The sequence below is a fragment of the Myotis daubentonii genome, chromosome 1 (genome assembly GCF_963259705.1).
Source record: "Myotis daubentonii chromosome 1, mMyoDau2.1, whole genome shotgun sequence".
NCBI classification, from domain to species: domain Eukaryota; kingdom Metazoa; phylum Chordata; class Mammalia; order Chiroptera; family Vespertilionidae; genus Myotis; species Myotis daubentonii.
The window spans coordinates 1,442,010-1,467,539 of record NC_081840.1 but is presented as its reverse complement, the minus strand read 5'-3'; the positions used below and the strand labels follow the sequence as shown (position 1 = coordinate 1,467,539).

The window sequence follows — 25,530 nt, the reverse complement described above, 5'->3', positions numbered from 1 at the left end:
AATTAGCCCTCAGGTAGAAGGCGGCCGTGGACTGCCCTACCTGAGTCCAAGTAACTTAATTGCAGTCCGGGGGGGGGGGGGGGAGCCCCAACTACAGTGGGGCCTTGACTTACGAGTTTAATTCGTTCTGAGACGGAGCTCGTTAAGGAGCTCCTTAACTCAAATTCCTCTGTCAACTCAAAGCAAAAAATCCTTGGAGAGACAGCTGGTATCTCAAAAAACTCGTTAGTCGGGACACTCGTAATGTAAAAGGCTACAATAAAACCCAGCTTTCAATGGTGCAAAAAAATTCAGTGTCTGGCATCTAATAACAATTACCAGGCATGCAAAGAAGCAAGAAAATATGACATAAGCCAGGAAGAATATTAACCAATAGAAACAGACCCCACAGTAACAGAGATGATGGGATTAGCTAACAAAGGCATTAAAATAACTAGTCTATCAGTTGCACATATTCAAGAACGTTGAGGAAAATAAGCACAGTGAGTGAAATGAAAGATATAAAAAAGACTGAAATAGGACTTCTAGAGATAAAAATGTAATATCTGAAATGAACAATGCAGTGGAGAGATTAATAGCAAATTAGCACTGCAGAAAAGATCAGTGAACTTCCAGACACCGCAGGAGCACCTCCTCAGCTGCAGCGCGGAGAATAAAGAAAAGCAGGCACGCCTGACCTTTGAGTGAATTCACTGTTCTAAGGTGTGTGTGCATGGAGTTCCGGGAGAGGAGGGGATGGAAACAGTATTTGAAGGAATAGTGGCTAAAATGGCCAGATTTAATGAAAACTATAAACCACGAAGCTCAGAAACCTCAAATAGTCAAAGAAAACCACTCCAAGGTACCACAGAATCCGTCGCTAGCGCACCAGTGATACTGAGAGAAAGAACCTTGGAAAGCAGCGAGGAACAGAGGAGTCACATGGCACAGGGAGAGAGACACGGGCAGCGCCTTCCGGCCAGCACGGTGCGGCCAGTGAATCCTGCTCCCAGTGAAAACGCTTTTCACAGATGAAAGTGACATCAGAATTTCTAGGCCAATAAGAGCTGACAGGGTTCGTTGGCAGCAGAACTGCACTACAGGAAATTTTAAAGGAACTCCATGTAGAGGAAAATGCTCTCAGATGGGAACTTTTCTCAGTAATTGATAGAATAAGCAGATATAAATAAATAAATAAGTGAAAAACTTGTAAGCACAGATGTTTTATTTTTTTTAAAATATATTTTATTGATTTTTTACAGAGAGGAAGGGAGAGAGATAGAGAGTTAGAAACATTGCCCTAACCGGTTTGGCTCAGTGGATAGAGCGTCGGCCTGCAGACTCAAGAGAGTTAGAAACATCGATGAGAGAGAAACATCGATCAGCTGCCTCCTGCACATCTCCTACTGGGGATATGCCCGCAACCCAGGTACATGCCCTTGACCGGAATCGAACCTGGGACCTTTCAGTCCGCAGGCCGACGCTCTATCCACTGAGCCAAACCGGTTTCGGCAATAAGCACAGATGTTTTAAACAGGATCAGTACTCTTGGTCTGTTGTACATATAAGTGACATCCCATTCAGAAACTTTCTCTTCAAGCACACAGAAGATCTTTGTAAAAATTGATCAATACTGGACCATAGTACAAACCTCATACTTTTCAAAGCATTGTAATAAAAATACCAGTTAGAATCTCTGACCTCAGTAGAATTGAGCTATAAATTAGTGACAAGACCCGGCCGGTGTGGATGAGTTCATGGGGCGTGGTCCTGTGCGTGGATTTGATTCCTGGTCCATACACGCCTGGGTTGCAGGCTGGATCCCTGGTGGGAGGTGTGCAGGAGGCACTCTCTTCCCTTCCTCTCTCTCTAAAAATCAGTTAAAAACCTTTAAAAGTCCTGACCGGTTTGGCTCAGTGGATAGAGCGTTGGCCTGCGGACTCAAGGGTCCCACGTTCGATTCCGGTCAAGGGCATGTACCTTGGTTGCGGGCACATCCCCAGTAGGGGGTGTGCAGGAGGCAGCTGATCGATGTTTCTCTCTTATCGATGTTTCTAACTCTCTGTCCCTCTCCCTTCTTCTCTGTAAAAAATCAATAAAAAATATATATTTTAAAAAACACCTTTAAAAAACCAGTAACAAAAAGATAATTATAAAATCCCCAAGAGTTTAAAATTAAAAAATAGTTTTTAAATGTCATGGGTCTAAAAAGATGCTATAATGGGAGTCAGAAAGTATTTGTAACTGGATGATAATGAAAATACTATGTATCAAAATTTGTAGAAGGCAGCCAAAGCTGTACATGGAGGGAGATTTATAGTCTGAGAAAAGTAGAAAAGCTGAATATTAGTAGGCTAAGCATCATTCTAAATAAAAGTTAGAAAAAGAATGGGGGGGTGGGCGGAAGGCCCAAAGGAAGAAAGTAATAAAAATAAGAGCAGACTTAATCAGATGGGAAATTTACGGTAGAAAAGACCAACAAAGCCAAAAATTGGTTCCTTGTGGAATGATCTAGTAAAATGTGAATGAAGAAGAATGAGGGTGTGTGTGTGACCTTAATTGACCCATACAGTTTCTTGAGTGATTAAAATCCGTGGTTTTGAAAGTGAGTGTGTCTGTGAGGGCCTTTCTGCTGTAAGTGGGCCTTCACTGTTGCAATGGAAGGGGCCTGTGGACCAGCTGATTGAGGACTCTAAGGCGGGCAGGCCGAGGGAGGCCTGCTTACCACCCCCCCACCCCCAACCCACGCCCTCCATGCAGACAGGACTCTCACCGGCTCCTCGCTCCTCGTTGCTGGATCTGGCGCCCCTGTAGGTTCTGTGGGAGCGAGGAGGAAGGGAGACATCGCTGGTTTTGAGGTGGGTGTGTGCTCACAGGGATGAGCTCACGGCCAGGGGTAGCTTGCTTCCACACAGGTCCCCTCCCCGGCCTGGGCTCGGAGGCCGTGTCTCGAGCTGGTGAGCCAAGGCTGGGGTCACAGCTGGTGAGGAGCCGCCACGCAGGGACCATGGGAAAGGGAAAAAAGGCCTGACTGCAAAATTAACTCTCCATTGCAGCAATGGTCCAGCTGTAAGATTTCACGGATTCTTTAGTCAAAATAGTTATAACATTCTGCTCCAGCTGGTTTTTCTCAGTGGATAGAGCGTCAGCCTGCAGACTGAAAGGTCCCGGGTTCGATTCCGGCCAAGGGCACATGCCTGGGTTGCAGGCTTGGTCCCCAGTGTGGGGCATGCAGGAGTCAGCCGATCAATGATTCTCTCTCATCATTGATGTTTCTCTCTCTCTCTCTCCCTCTCCTTTCCCCTCTGAAATCAGTAAAAATGTATTTTTAAAAAATAGTTATAAAATTCTACATAAGAAAGAAATCTTAGGCTACCACTACCCAGTCAGCTAGCAAGATTGGAGAAGCCTGACAAGTCTTGTTGAAAAAGTAAACCCCCAGAAACGCAATCCCTCTGGTGGCAGTGTAGGTCGTCCCGCTGCTTTGGAAGCAGTTTGGGTGTAAGTAGTGACGTTGGGGACACTCCCAGGCGTGCGCACAGGGAAAGGTGTGCCCGCGGGCTGGGGTTGCATTTCTGGGCAGCAGAAGCTACCCAGGGGCAGTGGGATGGACAAGGGAATTACGGTTTGTCTGTTTATTATTTTAACTTTGGGATGGACATGCTGTCTTTTTTATCCAGCCATGGTACTGATAGTTTTTAAAAATTTTTAAAAATAGATTTTTTTTGATTTCAGAGAGGAAGGGAGAGGGGGAGAGAGATAGAAACATCGATGATGAGAGAGGATCATTGATCTGCTGCCTCCAGCACCCCCTACTGGGGATCGAGCCCACAACCCGGGCGTGTGCCCTGACTGGGAATTGAACTGTGACCTCCTGGTTCATAGGTTGACACTCAACCACTGAGCCACACTGGCCGGGCTGCACAATGGAGAATTATACAGTAGTGAACAGTGGAGGGGGAAGCACGACAAACAAATGCCAACATGCAGCCTGTGCATATGAAATTCAGCAGCAAAGATGAACTTTCAGGGCTGCACACCTGGGAGACAAACCTGAAGAACAGCAAGGAAATGGCACCCATCAGTGTCAGGTGGTTGTCACCACGGGGAGGAGAGGGACTGGGATCAAAGAGAGGTGCCCATCCTCTTGGGGCTCCTGCTGTGCCCCGTTCCTGGGCCTGGGTGGCAGATGGACCAGCTGTTGTGTAATCCTATATAATAAAACCCTAATATGCAAATCGACCGAACAGTGGAAAGACCAATCGCTATGACACACACTGACCACCAGGGGGGCAGACGCTCAATGCAGGAGCTGCCCCCTGGTGGTAGGTGCACTCCCACAGGGGGAGCACCATTCAGCCACGAGCCGGGCTCATGCTGGTGAGTGCAGCGGTGGTAGCGGGGGCCTCTCCCGCCTCTGTGGCAGCGCTAAGGACCCCTCCAGGGATGTCCAACTGCCATACAAGGAGTGGGCCTAAGCCGGCAGTTGGACATCCCTCGAGGGGTCCCAGACTGTGAGGGCACAGGCTGGGCTAAGGGGCCCCCTCCCCCAATGCACAAATGTCGTGCACCAGGCTTCTAGTAACCTTATAGAACTACGCACTTCCTGTGCTTTTCTATGCTTCTGTAATACTTCATGACAAACGTGATTTTAAAATAAAATAAAAATAATTTGTGTCCAACTCAAAAAATGTGGAAGACCCAAAGCACGCGTGTATTGAGAGGTTAAGACGTTTATCTCGAACTGCTTCCTTGATCGCTTTCTACAAGTGTCACCTTTTTGAAACCCTGGTTTCAAAGCACTCTAATGCTCCGGCGTGAGCTGACTGTGGCCGGCTCTTGCTTCCTAGGCCACGGACTCTGCGCCGTGGTCCGAAGGAGGGTGAGGGTGACAGGGCTCGCTCCTTCCCCTCCTGGAGCCTCCTGCCCGCCCCGCCTTCCTGCAGGTCACAGGTATGTCGCTGGCACATTTTAATCCGATGGATGTCTTTCTTTTGCTGCTATTCGTTCGCTCTGCATAAAAATCATTACATTCAAAAATATCCAGAACTTGCTCATTTTTGGCTCGAGCGGTTCCATCTGTCACAGATGTATTAAGTATCTTGTCCACGCGCGGCCGTGTATTTTGGTCTGTGTCTGACCTCAATTCTATTTTTCTTAAACCAGCGTTAAACTTGGAGGATGACAGACATGGTGGTTCTGTGCAATGGGAGTCATGAGGAGTGAGTTTGAGAGCCAGGGGGGGCACGCCCCCGCCTCCTTAGGCCCCCTTCCCGCAGGGCCCTGCAGTGGGTGGTGCTGCGGGCTGAGGGCGGAGGCCTCCCGTGAGCATCGCAGTGTTTCATCCCCTCAGCTGCGCGCCCCTCAGCCTTCTTTCTCTGGGAGTGTGAGAAGAAACCAAACACCCTGTGTGCTAGTCTCTAATTTGTGACCGAGTGGCGTTTCGTATTTGGAATTAAGAACTCTCTAATATATTAAAACATTAAAATGAACATAAAATGGGTGTGATATGTTTGCGTCCAGAGCTGCTTCGTGCGTCGCTGGTTTTGACAAACTCATAAATTCCGGGAGCTGCTGTTTACCGTTGTGTTCATCATCACAGCACCCCGCTGCCCCCGGCCTCCGCTTTTCTAGTTTGTTGGGAGCAGCGCGCAAGCAGTTGCCTCGCTGGCGCTGGCGCTCGGCTCTCGGCCAGGTGACTCCCCTCCCTCTGCCGCTCTCCTCGCCTTGTCTTTGTCGGCAAGTCCAGGCTGATGGTTCTGTAGCCAGGTTTCCCTCCAACACGTTCTGTCCCCTGGATTTCCTGTGAGGTCCGCCCAGAGGCCGACCCCATTCCGGCTCAGGCTCTGCGCAGGTGCGCCTGGGGGTGGGGTGGGTGGGGGTGGGGCCGCACCTGCAGGGCCAGTGGTGCCTGGACTCCCAGCTGTCGGTTGGCACGTGGTGACGTTGTAGATGTTACCACCGACTCTGCCTGATTAGGAGACGCCTCTATAGAGAGATGCCTCCCCCCACTGACTGTGTGGTCGCCCTAAGGGACAATCCCAATAGGAAAGGCAGGTTCTGTCTCTCCGTCGGTCCTCAGTGGAACGAGGTGGCCCCACAGCCGCCGCACGAGTGGCCGGTGGGTATGTTAAGTGTCGCTAAAAACGTAAGAGTCACAGGTGACGGGCTCTGACTTGCACGCTGGCACTTGCCGCTGGTGGCCAGGAGCCTCCAGCCGCCTCCTTCGTCCTTGGCCGTGACCTGGTCTTTCCTCCCTGCTTTCTGCTGTGGGAAGATGTTTCAGATTCACTTAGTCCTTTCTTGCCCCGCCTGGAACTGGCTGTTTCTCCGGTAGCAGCGCGGCTTCCCTCTTGTGGAAAATGGTATCTTGAGACCACGGTCTGGGGCCCGGGTGCTCGGCCGTTATCATTTCCAGGCCTTCCTGTTGGACAACCAGGAAATACGCTTTTTAAGTAAAAATACACCACGAGTTCATATTGATGTTTTTATTTCAAATTTAGGATCACCCTAGCCAGTGTGCTCAGCGCATAGAGCGTTGGCCGGTGGACGGAAGGATCCGGGTTCGATTCCAGCCAAGAGCATGGACCTGGGTTGCAGGCTTGCTCATCGGCCCCCAGCAGGTTTTGGCTTTAGTCAGGGTGTTTCTCCTGCGCAGAAATGTGAATGATCTGCTCTTGCAAACACGGTGCTTGTCTGGGCCTGGTTTCCCTCCCGTGGGGAATGGGGCTTGGACTACAAGCTCAAGATGGGTTGTTTCAGCTGGAAGAGACGGCCAGTGAGGAGCTGGAACCGGAGAGGGTCTCGCTGGCAACGCAGTGTGTGCCCGTAACAGGGAGGTGGTCCTGGGGAGAGAGGTAGAGACGGCGAGACTGACAGGCCTCGCTAGTGGTTGGATGTCAATCGGGGGCAGCTGGCGTGGGTGGTGAGGGTGCCGCTCTGGGATGGGTGCTTTCTTTGGGCGCAGAAGCACCGCTGGTGACTGGTTCCACATATGAGCACACGCGAGCGCCCATGCAACATGACAGTGAGCCTGTCTGCCCGCGCTGGAAGCTTCCGGTGGGCGAGGCCTGGAGGGGCGGCTGCCTGCGCGGGTGTGCGGGGAGGGAGGAGGCGGCCCTCGTCCTGAGACCACAGGTAAACGGTCGAGGGCCTGCGAAACAGGTCGGAGAAGAGCTGTGTTTTTGTTGTTCTTTTAAAACATATTTTTATTGATTTCAGAGAGGAAGGGGGAGAGAGAGAGACATAGAAACATCAGTGATGAGAATCATGGATCAGCTGCCTCCTGCACGCCCCCACTGGGGATGGAGCACATAACCTGGGCCTGTGCCCTGACCGGGAATCGAACTGTGACCTTCTGGTTCATAGGTTGATGCTCAACCACTGACCCACACCGGCCGGGGCAGAGCCAGGTGTTTTTAAATCTCAAGGTTTGTTCCAAACGTTGATTTAAAAATTGCAGTGGCTCCTTCATGTGGCCAGGGCTGGTGCCTTCACTCCCGTTTTCAGGTACACTTGCTGCTCCAGGAACATGACCTTTGTTACCTGCAGCCTGGCCCCAGCACGGCGTCCGACGGCATCTGCTGGACCCGCTGTGTGTTCGGTGGCCGAGCCCCGGAGCCTCGACGCAGCGCGCCTGCCTGCCTGCCGGCAGCTCGCGCCCCATCGGCTCCGTTTTCCGTCCGTGAGTCCAGCACTCTCCTGCTGGCAGGAGCCATTTTCTTGTTCATCGGCTGCTTCCCTTTTTCGGGTTTCCCCGGGCTTTCCCGGCCTTGGAACTCCCTCTGTCAGCAGATGTGCTTTTGTTTCCAGTTTCTAATCTCCAAGAACAATGTGGCTCCACTGAAATCACAGCAGCAGGCGCCTACCCGTCAGTGCTGCTTGGAGGGAGGCCTCTCAGCACAGGCCTCCTCGGCCGCCGGCAGCCTGGCCTCCTGCACCGCCGCTAGATACCAGCGTGCTCTGCAGTGGCTCCTCAAACCGGGGTTTTCATCTGCGTAAAAACATGGCTCCAGAACGTAGTAAATTCATGCCTGCCGGGCAGCAGTGAACAAGGCAGCCACAGAGTAATAATTCCGCTCAAAGGAAACCGCAGCGTCGGTTCTCGCACCCAGAGGCCGGGCGGCCAGGCAGGCCTGGTCCCGGGGCCCAGGGCCGCTGCTCCCCGGGGGCTCCGGTCCCGGCCACCCTTCAGCTCCTGGTGCAGACGCGGTGCCGCTTGCCGTCACGGGCTGCTCCTCCGTCTCCGGCGCCCCTTGCTCCGTGTCTGCTGTCGCTGTTCACCAGAACCTTTCTCTGTGTGTGTGAACGTAAAGCAGACATCCGCTCCCCAGGCTGAGGCCGAAGGGAGGGTGGGGCGTGGGCATGAGCCGAGGTCTGCGTTCCGCCACTGGCAGGGCCGCCGTCCTCACCAGAGGCACCTCTGCCAGCCTCTGGGCGTCCCCAAGTCAGCGGTTCAACCTTGGCCTGCAAGGCACTAAGCGATGCCTCTCCCGCCACCTCAGCATTTGCTGAGCTCACATGGTTTTCTTCCAGCAACACAGTCGTGACAAGTATAGAATTTCACGAACCTGTAATTGTCACATCTAACTTCAGGAGTAAGGTAGACTTTAACTATTTTTATACCCACGTATAAGCAAGTGAAACAAAATATTTATATTTAAATCAAGAAATCTGGCCCTAGCCGATGCTCAGTGGTTAGAGCATCGTCCCTGGGACTGAATGGTCTCAGGTTCGATTTCGGTTAAGGCAGTGGTTCCCAACCTTGGCTGCACATTAGAATCCCCTGGGAATCTTTTTAAAATCCTGATTTCTGGGCCTCATCCTCTGGAAATTCTGTTTCTTTTGTTACTAATGTTGTGGCCCCTCCCCATCACAAAGAAACAGAATTTCCAGAGGATGAGGCCCAGAAATCAGGATTTTAAAAAGATTCCCAGGGGATTCTAATGTGCAGCCCAGGCTGAGAACCACTGTGTTAAGGTAACGTACCTGGGTTGCAGGCTTTGATCCCCAGTCCCCCCCACCCCCGTCAGGTCACGTGTGGGAGGCAACCAATGCATGAGTCTCTCCCACATCAATGTTTCTCTATGTCTCTCGCCCTCCCTTCCACTCCCTCTCTAAAAACTCAGTGGAGAACGTACCCTCGGGGAGGATTAACCCCGCAAAAAAAGAAACGGAAAGAAGCCTAGTCAAAGGTGTCCGCAGCTCCCATTTAGGAGGGAGGGCCCGAAGACGGACTTTGCCTGTGTACTGCCACTTCCGGGGGCCCCCACGGGGCCCGCGCAGCGCTGCTGGCCTGTCTGCCGCGAGGCAGGAATGACCAGCTGAGCTGCAGGTTAGCAATCGGTCCACAGGTATTGTAGAAGCGTTTAGCGTTTCCTGTGTGTTTGCTTGGAGAGTTACAATAAGAGCCAAGGAGCTTCCTTTTTCAGAGTGGTTTTCAGTCCGAGGCCTCTGAGCACGGCCTGGGCTCGTGTGCCGCGGCTCCAGCCCAGGACCGAGGTGTGGCTGCCTGCCGCGGGCGTCCCTGACCTCCGCACGGCGCGCCCGGCTCCACGCCTGAGGCTGGCAGCTGTCCTCTGCCTCTTTCTCCTCCTTATTTCTCGGCATTAATTTAAGTTGCTGCTCCCTGGAGCTTAGTTCTTCATGGCCTCTGATCGCTCACACCTCTCCGGTTTTCCCGTCAGAACACGTACAATGGTGTGAGATTCCTGGGGTCTGAATATGGACAGGTTCCAGGGTGCTAGGTGTTTTTAATACGTTGCTGTTCTCACGTGAACGTGGGAGGCGCTGGCCTCCAGTGGTGACGTTCCTGTGCCCCGCGCTCCGTGTCCTCAGCACGAGACAGACGGCTTCCTGTCGCCTCGCGGCTTTAGGAGGCGATCAGCGCTGCGTGCGCCGCAGTGGGAACTGGCTTCTGGGTGCCTGTCGGTGCTGGTGGAGTTTGGGATCGTCAGCAAACCCGAGAGCGTCCGTCCGCCCTGCCCTGCACCTGCTGCGGCGTCTCCTGCTGCGTGGGCCCACGGAGGTCACCCCCACAGAGGCCTGGCCTGCCCGGGCCAGCTTGGCCTGCCGTCTCTGCCCCGCGAGCTTCTGTTTGGAAGGAGTCGTTTCCTGGGCGGTTTGCGTGTGTGACATAGCGGCTCCTTTGCTGGTTTTATTTGAGCAGATTATCCTTTTGAAAATGATTCTGTGATAGAATTAGAACTGCTTTCTTTTTTAAAAAGATGTATACATTTATGAAAACTTTGAAGACATTTAACAGTGATTAATGTCAAAAGTAGAAATTCTTAGTATTAATTCTAGAAACCCAAGAAGTCCCAGGAATTCCTCGTGAAGGTGTCAGCGTCGCACTGAGGCCAATTTGATGGCGTGTCGCCCTCTCGCCGCTGCCCGTCGCCCTGACCGTCAGCAGCAGCAGTGGAAGTGGGTGGAGGAGAGCCTCATGTGTAACCAGTAGCGCAGGGCAGCTTCTTTTCCGGTCTTTGGAGCCACAGGCTGTCAGACTTCCGCTTCCCCACCGGAGAAGAGCCGTCCAGTGCCTGGTCCCGGCGCCTCCGTGTGTTTGTCGGGCGGGAAAGTGCTGGCCGAACCGTCAGAACCTCTTTCTGTCTGGTTTCATAGGTACCAGGCTGTCCCTTTTCCGTCAGCATCACCCATAACCTAATCTGAACATTCCAGATACGGATAAATCTGACTACATTACAGTGAAGCACCATTCATTAAAAGATATAAGTAAATTAAAGTCAGGCCATTACCTGTGGTGAAGACAGATATGTGACTAATAAAGGATTCATCGTCAGAATATACGAATCACCCCAGATCAATGTTGTGAAAGACAGAATAGCCCCATTAAAAATGACAGGAAGGCAGAATCAGGCATTTCAGAGCAGGAAAGACACAAGTGATCCACCAACACATGAAAAATGCTAAACCTGTTTAATGATCAGAAGAAGAAGGAAGACCACCCACAGTCCCTGTTCGCTGGCAGGAATGAAGGTTCTGACCGCGCCGCGTGGGTGTGGAGGGCAGTTTGGCCCGGCTGGTCGGCCGGCCGTGCACACCTGCAGCTCCCGCGCTCTGGACGCCGAGGCCATGGGCAGGGCTGGCCCTGCTCGCTGCGAAGGGCGAGATGGGAGAGCCTGGGCTTTGTGACCACAGCAGGTCTCGTCGCCCACGTGTCCTGTTGCGTTTGTTTGTTTGTTGCTCCCCTTAAAACCGGGAGGAGTCTGCGCGCGGGGCCTGGCAGGAACCCGCGCGCTGGGTTGGACCCACAGCTGCTTGCTGGGCCCTGACCCCGGTCTTGAGAGCGTGTCCTGGTGCCACTGGATGCGGCCCAGCACAGGTGCCAGGTGTGTTCTGACTGTTCGTGAGAGCGGAGCTGGAGACAGTGCGATCAGAGATGGGAGTGCGTCTGGAGTGTTCCACGCGGTGAGGCAGAGTGTGCCCATGCACACGAGAGACGGGCAGGGGCGGCTGAGAGGCGCACGCGGGAGGGGGCTGTGGCGGGTGGTGTGCTCTGGGGTACGGTTTGGTGGTCTTCTTACCTTGCATGTAGAGTGCACATGACCTTTGGTATGTGTCAGCTAGTACATTTTTTCGAAAGGCAAGCGAGGGTACCAGCAAGGGAGGTCTTTAACCCACCTCCTGTTCCCCCTGGTAGGACTCCTGTCCGAGAACTATGGCCAGGTGACGGCCGGAGGCGGGGGGCAGGTACCTGTGTGGTGACCCCAGCCCCGCCCTCATGGAGCCTTTGCTCTGAGCAGCCGCAAGATGCTGACAGACACCGCGTGCACACTGCCCCTTTCAGTGCGTGGCCTGGGCACCTGTCAGGACCTGCGTGACCACGGATGTAAGGGTTTATCTGTGGACTCAGTTCTGGTTCATTGTTCTGTGTCTGTCCTCAGGCCAGCACCCCGCGCCCCAATGGAGCTGCAGAGAGTTTGGGTGCCAGGAGGTGTGAGTCCTCCAACTTTGGACCTGTTCAAGGCTGTTTGGTCCGTCCTGGGTCCCTTGTATTTCCATGTGAGTTTTAGGTGCAGCTTATGAATTTCTGCAAAACAGCCGAGGCTTTTCGTAGGGATGAGCGACCCGGTAGGCGGGTCTGCACAGTGTTGCGTCCCAGCAGCGTCGGGCTTCCGGGCCATGATCGCTGTCCTCCAGCATCAATGAGCACAGCTTCCCCTCCTTGGTTACGTTTATTCCCGACACTCCCTTCTCTTCGATGCTGTTTTAAGTGGGTGGTTTCCTGACTTCAGGTTTGGGTTATTCATTGCTGGTGTATACAAATGCAGTTGATTTTTATGTATTGATCTTGTATCCTGCAGCTTTGCTGTTGGTGCAACTCGTTTTTGGTTTATTCCTTAGTATGTTCTACATTCTGTCCTCTGAGAATAGAAATAGTTTTACGTCTTACTTTCCAACCGGGATGCCTTTTCTTTCTTTTTCTTGCCTAATTGCAGAGAAGGGGCATTTGGGGGCGGGGGGGGGGGTTGCTTTGTTGTTTTGTTTTGTTTTGAATCCTCACGTGAGGCTATTTTTTCCCATTGCTTTTCACAGAGAGTGGGAGGGAGGGAGGGAGGGAGGGAGGGAGAGACATTGATGTGAGAGTAGCCTCCCAAATGCACCCCAATCGGGGACAGGAAGTAAACCTGCAGCCCAGGTCCACGCCCTTGACCAGGTATCAAACCCGAGACGCTTGGATGCTCGGGCTGACGCTCTAACCCTGAGCACACCCCCTCCCCACAAGGCCAGAGGGGCATTTGGGGACGGCTTTAGCCATCGAGAGGAGACAGCCCGGTCCTTGTCGGCTTCCCGGCCCCGGGGCCCGGAGGGCGCAGCTCTGTCCAGGGCTGTGGTCAGCAGAGGCCCCACACCGCGCAGCTCGGAGGCCTGGGCGCTGGGACTGGCCATTGTGCTGTTCCCAGGGGCCTGCCTCAGGGAAGGGACCGCGATGGCCCTTTACCCCTCGCAGAGCAGGTGCTGGTGTGGGATCAATTCATCTGAGACCTCACGTGTCGGGCGTGTGCAGTGTCCGTTTCGGAGTCTGACGTTTCACGTGCATCCTCTGGTTTCTCTTCAGATCGCATAGATCCCTCGCCTTTTAAAGTGTGTGACGCTCTAAGTAAATATCACACGAGCCAAGCCAGGCGCAGTGGTTTCTCGTGGGTGTGCAGTTGTGCGCCCCCACCGTCCAGCTGCAGACTTCTGTCTCCCCAGCTGGAAGCCGTGCCCAGCAGGAGGTGCCCCGCCCCCGCCCGGCCACCAGGACCCTGCCCGGTGTCTCCGCCCGCCCCTTCTGGGCGTCTCCGTGTAGACCGCCTCCCGCCCCAGGACAGTGCGTAGGGAGGCTGGTGTTTCTTGTTCCTGCTGCGGAGCTCAGGAGTGGGCAGCGCGTGGGGCAGGCTGCGGGGCCGCTGGGAGGGGCCGCGAGAGGCCTCTGAAGGGCGCCCCCCCCACACTCCTGCGGCTGTCCTCGCCCAGGGCAGGGCGGCGAGCGTCCACCGGGGCTGGGTGCCTTCTGCCTCTGCGCTGTAGGCACAGGCTCCCGAGCTGTGCTCTGTACTAATGTGCATGGAGCCTGGCGTGTAGGGAAACGGCCGATGGCTGGTGAGTGAGCATCTCTCACACTAGAAACAGGAGCTCGGCCGTAGAAGCAGCCAGTTCGCATGGAGCACTGGGTCCTGAGCACAGCTCGCCGAGCCCGCAGCGAGGCCCTCAGGGCGAGGAGCTCTCCGGTCCGGCCGAGGGTGGAGTGGCTCAGCCTCACCTCGTTCTGTGTTCGTGTGTATGGAATACCTGCTGCCCATCAGGCTCTGTCCTAGGGACCGGGGGCTTGTCAGTCAGCCACACAGATCAACCCCCATCGCCGGGAGCTTGGTCTATCGGAGAGACAGCGAACACTACGCCTGCGGGCCTGGATGGCGGCAGTGCCATGGGAAAGGCGGGTGGGGCTGGGCTCCTTGGAAGGCGGGGGTGCATCCCCGGAAGGAGGGGCACCTGGAGATCTGTAGACGCAGGTGCCCCCCCCAGAGAGGGCCAAGGGCAGGCCGGCTCCCGGCCTTTGAGGTCATTTTGAAAACATCTTTGGTTTCACAGGTCGACTTGACAGGGGGCTCCACACTGCACAGTAGGGCTGTTTCACGAAAACTGACCCGTGTGGTGGAGCCCAGCTCGCTGGCTTGAGCTCCCACATCCCGAGTGGGGCACGTCCCTCCTTCCAGCCTCAGAAAGAGGCCGAGGCCGGGAGAGAGGGGTTCCGCCGGCCCCACTTGAACCCCGGCTCAGCACACTTCCAGGTCCAGCAGCGCCCGGCGCGTGGCCACCCAGCACTGGCCTGAGAGGAGGGCGGGTGGGACTGGCCCACGGGCCTCAAGAGCAGGGAGAAGGTTAAGCAGCAGCAGTGGACGGACGGGTGGAGCAAGAGCCTGGTGTGGCTGGAGAGTCCTGGTGAGCTCGGAAGCCACTTCCTCCGCAGGCGGCGGGCCAGGCGGGCACCTGTGGCTCGAGTCTGGGAGGTGCTTACCTGTCCCATGACGGCAACTTGAGGTGGGACCAGCCCTCTGCTCACTGGTCACTGCGGTAGGAGAGCCTGCATGTGGGCACAGGAGACCCGTCCAGTCCCGTGTCCCCTCCGCCATCTGTCTCGCCATTAAAGTGCCTGCAAGTCCACAGTGGCCTCTCTGTGGGCGCGGTGCGGGGACCGGCGGCTCCGCGGGCAGAGTGGGGACCCATAGCTGCGGAGTTGGTGAAGCGATGGGGCCGGCAGGAGGCAAGGCCAGGCCTGTGGTGCCCAGGCTCGGGTACCTGGGGGGCCCTCGCGCGGGGTGGCACCGCGCGCACTTCAGCAGGAGTCTGCAGTATGCTTGGCTGCAGGCCCTCACAGCGCCTCCACAGCAAGGCCGGCTGGGAAGCCACACTGGCGGGAGGGCCGTGGTTTCAGCCAGAGCATCGGATGGGGCCTCGGATGGGAGCTTACGGCCCAGCTAGGTGTTCTCTGTGGTTTAAGGAACCTTCAAGATACAGTCCGTGCCGTCAGGGCTGTGAGCAGCGGCGTGAGCTTGCCCCCCCCCCCCCCCCCCCAGCACCCAACCTCGCTCAGGCGTCCAGGCGTCCAGGCGTCTGCTGTGTCCTTGCTGGGCCATGGGCAGCACTTGACCCATTTCTTGTTGTTTTCCCAGCAGAGTGTCTCTGCCTCACAATGGAGCCGAGTAAAAAGATGGACCCTTCCGGCTCGCTGCAGACCAACCCGTCGCTCAAGCTGCACCCGGACCGCAGCGCGGGCGCCCCCGTGCTCGTCCCCGAGCAAGGAGGGTACAAGGAGAAGTTCGTGAAGACCGTGGAGGACAAGTACAAGTGCGAGAAGTGCCAGCTGGTGCTGTGCAACCCCAAGCAGACGGAGTGTGGGCACCGCTTCTGTGACAGCTGCATGGCCGCCGTGCTGGGGTAGGCGCCGGGCCACTGCGGGCGCGTCTCCGCCTCCTGCTTCTCTATAAAGCACGCTCCGAAGGGGACCCACAGAGAGGGGCCACGTAGGGAACCTGGTGGGAGCGCCCCTGAGCGCAGGGGCCTCAGTGACAGGCCTGGACCGCCAGCCCCATCCCGCAGACGTCTCCTCCCCGAAGCGTCTGTAAAGTCTCCTGCCACCTTCTCAGTGGCCCTGACCCCTGTCCGTGGCGTCCCCTGTCCGTGGCGTCCCCCGACTGTGTTGCTGAGTTTGCTGAGGAGCTCACAGTTCCCTGGAGGAGACGCCATCAGCCAGGGACAGGGGCGTCCTCATGGTGTGTGCTCTGTGTGCGGGAGGGGACGGGCAGCAGGGAGGCCGGGGCGCCCCTGACCGAGGAGGCACCCAGTGCGTGCGTGGCGGAGCGGGTGTGCGCAGAGCATGCACTGACCCGGGAGCCCTGGTCCGCCGAGTCCCACCGCCATGGCAGAGTCCAGGGTCCCAGCGGAAATGACATGGGTGAGCGAGTGTCTTCTCTACCACGTGTGGGCACAGTGTGGGCACGCTGCCTGCGGCAGGGCCCAGGGCCTGGGAAGGTGTCCTCTTCTTCCTGACTCAGCCCCGAGCGCAGCGGCGGCCTCCCTCCTGGGGTCCTGCCCAGGCCCCCGACAGACCCCCTGTGGGTGGGTGACTCGCGGGCTGTGAAGGCTCCGTGGGGGACGAGCGCGTGGAGAAAGTGTGGCTCCTGAGACCGGGCACTCCCACGGAGGAGCCCCACGCATGGCTGGTTTTGGTTTCTGAAATAAAATCTCACTTTTAACTGAACGGGGCTTTCCAGAGGGGACTGACCTCGCTGTTCTGCTCATTTCCTTTGAAGTTACCCTTCCCCAGTCTGCCCTCTCCCTGCGGCCCCACTTCCACCACCAGGCCACCCCACAGCGCCGAGGACCGCGGCCAGAGGCGGGCTCCGCTCTGACGTGTTTGCCTCTTTCCCTCAGCTCCGCCAGCCCGAAATGCACTGCGTGTCAGGAGAGCATCGTCAAAGATAAGGTATCGCTGGGTTCTTGTCAGTTTTTGTCCTGTGTTGGGAGCGGGGCGGTTTGCGTGCGGCGCTCGGTCCGTTCTGCCGTGTGGCCGCTGGCTCCCGGCCCCCACGCGGCATCCTGAGATTTCAGCCCTTCCCCGCCCACGGGCCTGTGCGCGGGGCTCATAGGGGTCACGGGGCCGCCTGTCAGACACCAGAGGCGCCAGCTCACCCACGGGCTCCCCCCGGCCCGGCCCCTCCCGGTGTCTCTGTGGCCCTCCCTGTGCGGCCACACTCCGCCAGGCACACTTGTAGTTTGAAATGACTCATTGAAGTACTTAAAATATCAATAAAAACCCGTGGTTGCGATGTTTCGATTAATGAACCTAATAGTTTCTTAAATGCAGGCCACGACATTGTGGCTGCAGCCCGGCAGGCTGGCCTCTGTCTGCAGCGAGGAGCAGCGGCTGCGGGCGCTGGCAGGTGCCCGGCTGGGCAGGGCGGCTGGGGACCCGCACGGCAGTTTAGAGATGGAATTAGCCAGGTGTCCATCTGCCTTTTCTTTCTTTTTTCCTTTTCTTTTTCTTTAAATCTTTATTGTTGAGCGTCTTACAGATGTCCGCCTCCCCCCACTGCCCCTCTCCCTGGTTCCCGCCCGCTTCCCCACCCTATTGTCTGTGTCCTTAGGGAATGCATGTGCATATAGGATCTTTGGTTAGTCTCTTCCCTCCCTCCCCCCTTCCCTCCGAGATCCGTCAGTCTGCTCCATGCTGCCAGGCCTCGGTTCTCTTTTATTCACCAGTTTATTTCATTCGTTAGAGTCCTTGTTTGCTTATTTTGGTTTTTAGGTTCACTTGTTGATAGATATGTATTTATTGCCATTTGATTGTCCATATTTTTCATCTCTTCTTCCTCTTCCTCTTCTTCTTCCTCTTCTTAAAGGATACCTTTCAGCATTTCATATAATCCTGGTTTGGTGGTGATGAACTCCTTTAGCTTTTCCTTATCTGTGAAGCTCTTTATCTGACCTTCAATTCTGAATGATAGCTTTGCTGGATAAAGTAATCTTGGTTGTAGGTTCTTGCTATTCATCACTTTGAATATTTCTTGCCACTCCCTTCTGGCCTGCATAGTTTCTGCTGAGAAATCAGCTGACAGTCGTATGATACTCCCTTGTAGGTAACTAACTGCTTTTCTCTTCTTGCCTTTAAGATTCTCTCTTTGTCTTTAATCCTTGGCGTTTTGGTTATTTCTTCTTTCCTTCTCTAGTTGTAGGACTTCCATTCAGCCAGCTTTCAGGCGGTTCTGAATGATGGTTGTTCTGTATTTTAGCTGTAATTTTGATGTGGTTGTGGGAGGTGGTGAGTACTGGCGTTTACCTACACCCCCATCTTGATTCTCCTACCTTTTCTTTCTAAGCCTTTACCTATTTCTAAAGACTTTGGTTGGTAACAGGGAAGGGAATGTTTCTAAGAAAAACAAATCACCCTGTTCTCCTTATCTTAACATTGTAGCTAACCTTATTAACACGTGTCTAACCTACGTAACGGGAAGAAGTCGGAACAGCAAACAACGGACTGAGAGGGCCTCTTAGTCTCTCGTTTCATTATTCAGTATTATTCCTTTTTTTTTTTTCAATCCTCACCCAAGGATTTTTTTTCATGGAGGGAGGGAGAGAGAAACATTGATGTGAGACACATCAATTGGTTGCCTCCTGCACATGCCCTGATGGGGCTGGGGATGGAACCTGCAACCCAGGTACATGCCCTTGACCAGGAATCGAACCCGAGATCCTTTAGTCCCTGGGCCCATGTTCTAACCACTGAGCAACCGGCCAGGGCAATTCCTATTTTTCAATGGCATTGATAGCTGGAGGGAAAATGCTAGTTTTGTTGAAGAAGCATAAATGAGATGAGTCACGCCGTGGGTCCTCGTGGGGCAGGGCCCTGGGAGACAAGGTCAGCCCGCTGGTAGAGGGCACTGCGCCCTCGGCATCCTCAGCTGTAGTGCACAGCCCGAGCTCTTGAGCTCTAAAGCTCTGTACTTCTCGTGTTCTTATGTTTCCAATCATAAAGTTAAACTCAAATGGCTCCAGAAACTTTGACACAAAAAGGAAGCTATTTCTTATGGTTAAAAACACCTGTTTGACTTTCAAATCTTAAATTATGACCTATTTTAAAAATCCTGTTTATAGAGACTTAGATCTGACTCCAAATTAGTTTATTTTTAACTCTTCACAGCTGTCAATTCTGCCTCTCTGCTCTGGGGTTGAGAAAGGCTCCCTGTCTGGTTTTCCATTGTGACAGCGCTAGCATGTGGGAGTTTCTTAGAATTAAATGCCCAAGGGCTAACGGTAACCATGTTGTTAGGAGTGAGCATACCTGTTTTCTAAAGGGGAAACAGGATTAAAGAAAGGAGTTTTCATTTTGAAAGGGAAACATTTTCATTACTGGATCAACTTTGCAATATATATTTAAAAGGATTTTTTAATAGCAGGCTAATGCCTCCTTTTTGCTAAAAAATGAGTTATCAGTGACTTACTCTTCGGAGAAAGAACCAAAATAAATGGTTTACTGACCGTCTGTGAGATGTTGCCTTTCACGGTAGTTTCTGTAGTCAGCGATCTACCCAGGCATCAAGTTCTCCCAGGCTCTGCCCTTGAGCCTTGACCAGAGGTGAGCTCCTGTGGCCACCTTCACGGTGCCGGCTCCTGGAGTGTCCAGAGTTCCAACGTGAGCTCGGTCCTGGTGTGCCCGCCTGAGATTGTGTCAGCGTGAGCCCAGCGTCCTCTCAGTGTTCGGTGTGACTTGGTTCCCTTTGGCTTCTCTAGTAAAAGACAGTATTAAGGTTGTGCTATTTAAATGTGTCTCTACCCAGCCAGCGTGGCTCAGTGGTTGAGTATCGACCTATGAACCAGGATGTCACGGTCCGATTCCCGGTGAGTGTACATGCCCAGGTTGGGGGCTGGATCCCCAGTGTGGGGTGTGCAGGAGGCAGCCGATCCATGATTCTCTCTCATCATTGATGTTTCTGTCTCTCTCTCCCTCTCCCTTCCTCTCTGAAATCATGAAAATATGTTTAAATAAATAAATTGTGTCTCTTAGTGGGGCAGCTTCTCCCCTCTGCTTGTAGACGTGGGAAATGAAGATGTTCTCATGCTTTGCGGCCCGCGTGAGGGAAGCTTGTGTGATGTTTTCAAAGCGGTTTTGCATCGCCCAGAGCAGCAGCCTGTGGCGATGAGGGATGCTGCCCTCCTCTCACGCTGTCCTCGTTGCAGGTGTTCAAGGATAACTGCTGCAAGCGGGAGATCCTGGCCCTCCAGATCCACTGCCGGAACGTCGGCCGCGGCTGTGCCGAGCAGTTAGCCCTGGGACAGCTGCTGGTCAGTACCGAGGTCGCATGGGTCCCGTGTACACCGCGTCCCCGTCAGTGTGTGTGCACCTAGGCATTCATCATCTAAGACCTGCCACACGTGAGAGCAGTCATACCACGTGGCCCTGAAACGTCCCTTTTGTGACACCATTAGCAGAATTCCCCACTGGGTGTAAACTCACCGCGAGGCCACGCGAGGCCACCCTATTTTGAACAGAAGGCAAACTGTATCGAATTTTAATTTTGGAAGATCCATGAAAACCTCTTATTTTTACCATGAAATTCCACATAACTTCTTGTGTTGTTTTATTAGTATCACTAGAGGCCCGACGCATGAAAATTCGTGCAAGGGTAGGCCTTCTTACCCCCGGCTGCCGGCACCAGCTTCCCTCCGGCACCTGGGACACAGGCTTCCCTCCTCCAGCAGGCAACCGGGACCCGGGCTGGCTTCCCTCTGGCTTCGTCAGGAAGGACGTCCGGAAGATGTCTGGTCTAATTAGCATATTATCCTTTTATTATTATAGATTTTATCCTGAAAGGATATTTGAATTAGAATAAAACAAAGTCCTTAGCAGATAACCCTTTATTTATCTAGAGAGAAGTTTTCTTAATTCTTCAGAGCAGTATCGTTTGAGGAGCCACTGAATGGGTGTGGGACTCAGTGTCTCTGACCCTGTGTCACTCTCCTCTGGAGAGCGGGTCTGGGCAGATGGAAATGTTTATGAGGGAGCTGATGGTGTGGAGGCTGAAATCAGGCGCTTCCCGTGGTATTTGCTGCCCACTAAGAGTTTGGGATTGTCTGTCTCCCAGGTGCACTTGAGGAATGACTGCCAGTTTGAAGAACTCCCGTGTGTGCGTGCCGACTGCAAAGAAAGGGTCTTGAGGAAAGACCTGCGCGACCACGTGGAAAAGGCCTGTAAATACCGCGAGGCCACGTGCAGCCACTGCAAAAGCCAAGTCCCGATGATCACGCTGCAGGTGCAGTATTCGCGTTCCACCTACCGCCTGCTCGGGCCAGATGCGATCTGCCCGCAGAATAGCGTTTAAGTGACTATTCTAACAGGAATAAGAGAAAAGCCGGGCGTAAATAGCTGTCTTCATCTGACTTCATTTCAGAGTTAAGCTCCATTTGTTTTACTCATTTTCATTTATGTAATTAACATTTTCATTGCCTGGGTTGACTATCACTTGGGTTGCCAAAAAAATGAAGACTAATTATTCAAAAGAGGTAGACTTTCTCACTCGTCCCAGGGAATGGCTCCCAAATCGTGTTGGATCGCCTCATTTCTTACCGCCCTGTGATAACCATCGCGTCGGCAGGATGAGGCGCCCTGCGGCGTGGAAGCACAGCCGTCTGTCCGCAGGGATGTGGAGTTCACATTTTTCTCCGACTGCGATTATTTTGGCCCAGTTCAATATCGTGCGAGTGTTAGAATCAGATCCCTTATCTGTAAGTTAAAGAGAGAGGGGTGATGCGGATGAGGGCAAACTTTGAAAACAACCAGTGGTGTGGGAACCCTCAGCATGGGTCCATTTGTTGAACAGCATTTATTAAGCGCCAGGCGTTGTTCTGGGACCTGACGGTCCATGGCGAACACGGTGGGTGGTCCGGTGGGTGCCGTGGAGAGCAGGCCTGCGGCCGCCCTCCAACACAGTGGCGTGCGGGAGAGCTCGAGCAGAGGGAGCAGCGAGGGGACCCAGCTGAGCTGGAACCAGCTTGGCAGGTGGGCTATAGGGACTGTGAGGCCAGCGCACTCCCAGCACTGAACACAGTCGAGGTGCCGAGGGTCAGGAAGCCGACGGCAGCCGGGAGCTGGGGGTGACATTCCCTGCACTGTCCATCCAGCAGGTATGACAGGTGGACGGGGCGGGGCAGGGAGGCACTATGTTGGCCTGGACAAGGAGAGCAGGCAGAGGGAGGGGTCCTGTGGTAGTTTTGAAGATAGAACCAATGGGATGAGCTGAAGGCTCAAGTATAGAGTATGCGCTAAGGGTGACGCCCAGCATTTCTAGGAGCCGGAGCGTCCTGCCAAGGTGGGGCCCGTGGGGGATAAGAGGCTTGGGAGCGAGGGGGAAAGCGGGGTGGTCCAGGCTCCAGAAGGTATGAGCACCTGGCCCTTGCAGCCATGGGATGGGTGTGACTGGAGAGCCCAGGTCAGACGGAGCCTGGGCACATGGTGTTTGCAGGCCGCTGAGACGGAAAGTGGTCCGCAGAGGAGAGGCTGCTGTCAGGGGTCGGGAGAGGGGTGTCCTGGTGAGGGGCAGGGCAGGCAATGCTCCTGGGAGGCTGCGCAGGAGGGGCTGGGAGCTGACTTCGGGGTGAGGCAGAGCGATGACTGTGGGGTCATCAGATGGGGGGACAGGGAGGGGGTGCAGGGCCGCAGCCGCATTCCTGGTGGATGTTCTGAAGCAGTTATTGACCAGAATCCAGGAAAAGTCTTTGTTGTTTTGGTACAAAATCTTTATCATCTTCACGTTTGTGTGACTCTCTCATGCCTGTGGCTTTCCCGCGTTGTGAAGTCTTTCCCCTGCGAGTCTGTAGACGCACCCAGGTGCGAGGAGCCGGGAGGTGCTGGGCCTGCCCTTTGGAACGAGTGGAGTCTCGGTCACGGCTGAGCAGGGCCTCGGTGACCCCTCCGGTGCCGCGGCCGCCCCCAGTGGGCAGGCTCCAGCTCTGCACGCGGCGGCAGGTTGCCGTCAGACATGCCCTTGGCTTCTTGCAAGAACCACTTGCCTCTATTTGCAGAATAGAATCCAGTAATTAGTTTTCATTTGTGAAGTAATTGTAGAGTGTGTCCATTAAACATCACGCACCTGACTCTGAACTCCAGACAGGTGTGAGGAGACTGGTGTGACAGTAACAGCGGAGGATTCACGGGACGTTTGAGTGCCTGTTGGACCTGGCTGAGCTGGTTGCTCAGGACGCACGCGGTGCGCACACACGGCGGTCTGTCCCCTCCCCTCGCTGCCCCTGTGGCGGGAGTGGAGTTCCCAAGGAAGGCCGGGCTGGTAGCCGGGGGGCCACGCGGGCCTCGGTACGCAGGTAGCATTCGATTTGATCTGGGTCTTAAATTTGTCAGCGGCAAACAGGTGCAGAGGCGAACGGGTGAGAGGCACAAAAAGATAGTTAGCAAGTTTGGGGCCTGAGTTGTGCCAGGAAAGACTCTTGGAAATTCACTGCGCTCTAGTGATCAACTGTTTAATGATGCAGATGTGCCAGGTATGTTAAGGCACATGCTTCCGTCTGCCAGGGCCTGTAACTCACAGTCCCCGCTCGTGCACAGGAGCACGACCCGAGCAAGGCAGGTGCCCTCGCTTCCTCACACACCCGTCCCGGGTGGACTGGCGCAGCTCGATTCCCGTCTTCTCCCTTCGTCTCATCTTCCCAGGCCCGGCGTGTTAGTCCCCACGCCTGTGCTGCTAAGTAAGGTGCAGATCGGCACTCCGGACCATTCCTTCTCGTGGGAACCTCTCTCCTATGTGTGAGCCGGTATCGATGTTACATCAGCGGGGCTGCAAGTAGCATGATTTTACATTTAGTCTGGAAATGCTCGAAGATGGGTCGGTTGTGTTCGTTTGTGAGAAGTCAGAATTACATAGATCTCATTTTACGGGAGGATGTGCGTTGTAACGGGAGGATGTGTAGGCACAGCCACGTTGGGAGACGAGTTGGCGGGACATTCCTGTCCTCAGTTAGTGAGCCGCTCCTCTCCTCGCGGGAGGGGAGGCTGCCGTGCACTCGCCAGGACCGTGGCCGCACAGAGCCAGCGCCGCCGCGGGAGCCAGGGAAGAGCCCAACGTCCACCCGCTGGGAGGGGCACAGGTGGTGGTGGACCCAGGGACACTTGTGTGACGGTGTCGTTGCACACCTGTGAGAGGTGAGGGCCTGCACCATGTGCAGTGCACGGAGTAGCCTGAGAAGCCTGATCCGGCCCAGGTCGCAGACGGCTCCGAGGGTAGAATTCTATTTTGATGAAATTCAAAAGCAACCACAACAACAAAACAGGGTCTTGTCTGGAACAAATTCGTGTGTGAGGGAACCTTTTTTTTTTTTTTTTGTAAAATATATTTTTATTGATTTCAGAGAGGATGGGAGAGAGAAATCTCGTAAGGGAACCTTTTAAGCAAAGGAATAGAAGCAGAGGTCAGAGGTTTGGGTGGTGACTGTGGGGGAGGCGGTGGGACTGAACAGGAGCACACGGATAAGTGAGGCCAGGGCTGGTCCTGCTTTCAGCTCAGGTGTGTCCCAGCAAGTCCGACTTACTCTGACAGGCTGATTTCATCATGTGCTGAGTTCTTGCCAATAGATGAGCAGCTTTTTAGATATTTTTGTATTGATATCAGAGAGGAAGGGAGAGGGAGAGAGAAACATCAATGATGAGAGAGAATCATGGATCGGCTGCCTCCTGCACGCCCCACACTGGGGATGGAGCCCAAATCCTGGGCACTGCCCTGACCGGGAATCGGACCGTGACCTCCTGGTTCATAGGTCGACGCTCATTCACTAAGCCAGGCGCACCAGGCGATGAGCAGCTTTCTAATGGGTGTGCTGTTCTCCTTTGGCTGCTGTAACAAGGGGCTTCAGAGTTGGTATTTTAAAACAACAGAAGTTTATGCTCTAACAGTCCTGGAGCTAGAAATCCAAAAGGCTCCGGAGAACCCCGCCCCCACCCCAGCCGGGCGCTGTGAGTGCGCTGCCCACAGCCTCACTGCTGCGGCCTCCCGTGTTCCCGTGGCCACCTTCCCGCTGCGTGTCCTCCTCGTGTGAGGACCCTCCTGATCCAGCGAGGCCTCATCTTCCCCTTACGTCCGCGCAGACCCTCTTCCCAAGGGAGCCCACACTGAGTTTCCGGGTGCACAGGAGCGGGGGGAGGGCTCACTGTCCCACCCACCGCAATGGGCGAGAGCCAAGGAAAGGCAAGTCACGGGGAACATAAACGAGCAACGTAGAAACCTGCTCAGCCACGCGCTGTTGGGGAGTCCCACACCGGTCGCTGCCACCCTGACGGTCACGGGGGAGGGGGACGTGTGCTGGGCTGACAAGGCAGGCGCTCGCCACACGGTAACGGCGTGCAGGGAGGGGGGGGCCGGCGGCGATACCTGTCAAAGCCCATTGAAAGAGCCTCACCGTGGCTCCCAGCACAGCCTGCGTCCTGACAGCTGTCCTCAGGCACCGCGCACAGATCTGCAGAGGCCTTGACTGCCTGGCCTCGCGGCCGGACACTGCTCCCACCCCACTTCTCCCTCAGGGCGCCCCCCCACACACACACACACACACACACACACACGCTCTCTGCATCCCTAGCGGTCCTTCTGGGCTGGTCTGTGCATGAGGATGGGACGGGCAGGTTGGGGAGGAGGCGGAGCGTTGCCTGGTGAGCTCTGAGGCCCAGGCCTGACTCCTCCCTCCCAGCGCGGCCACCGGCGTTACAGGTGAGGCGGAGGCGGAGCTCTTGTCCAGGTTTCTCCCTGAAGACCTGGCCCCTGGCACCAGGATGCTGCACACAGGCGGGCAGGATGGGAAGCCAGCGCGGTGCCTCAGGGAGGCCTGTGGTCGAGGGCCCTCCAGTGAGCTCCGAGCCGTGTGGCCTCGCCCCCGGGACCTCGGACCTGGCCCAGCAGCAGAGCAGCGTGTGCCGAAGGTCACCGCTGGCCACAGACCCAGAGACGGGCCTTACAACCACGCGGGAAAGCACAGGGTGCAGCCTGCGGG

General features: G+C 55.0%; 1 protein-coding gene across 3 annotated transcripts in view; it reads left to right on the top strand.

Annotated features, from left to right (window-relative positions):
• Positions 1–25,530, top strand: part of TRAF3 (TNF receptor associated factor 3) — an 89,383-nt gene that overhangs the window by 48,251 nt on the left and 15,602 nt on the right. For 2 of the 3 annotated variants that reach the window (XM_059685734.1, XM_059685716.1), the window contains exons 2-5: positions 15,159–15,423; positions 16,420–16,471; positions 19,723–19,827; positions 20,628–20,795. In XM_059685734.1, the coding sequence (XP_059541717.1) occupies positions 15,179–15,423; positions 16,420–16,471; positions 19,723–19,827; positions 20,628–20,795 (570 nt within the window). In that variant the 5' untranslated portion in view covers positions 15,159–15,178. The remainder of the gene's footprint in view (positions 1–15,158; positions 15,424–16,419; positions 16,472–19,722; positions 19,828–20,627; positions 20,796–25,530) is intronic. The other variant, XM_059685725.1, reaches the window with a different exon arrangement.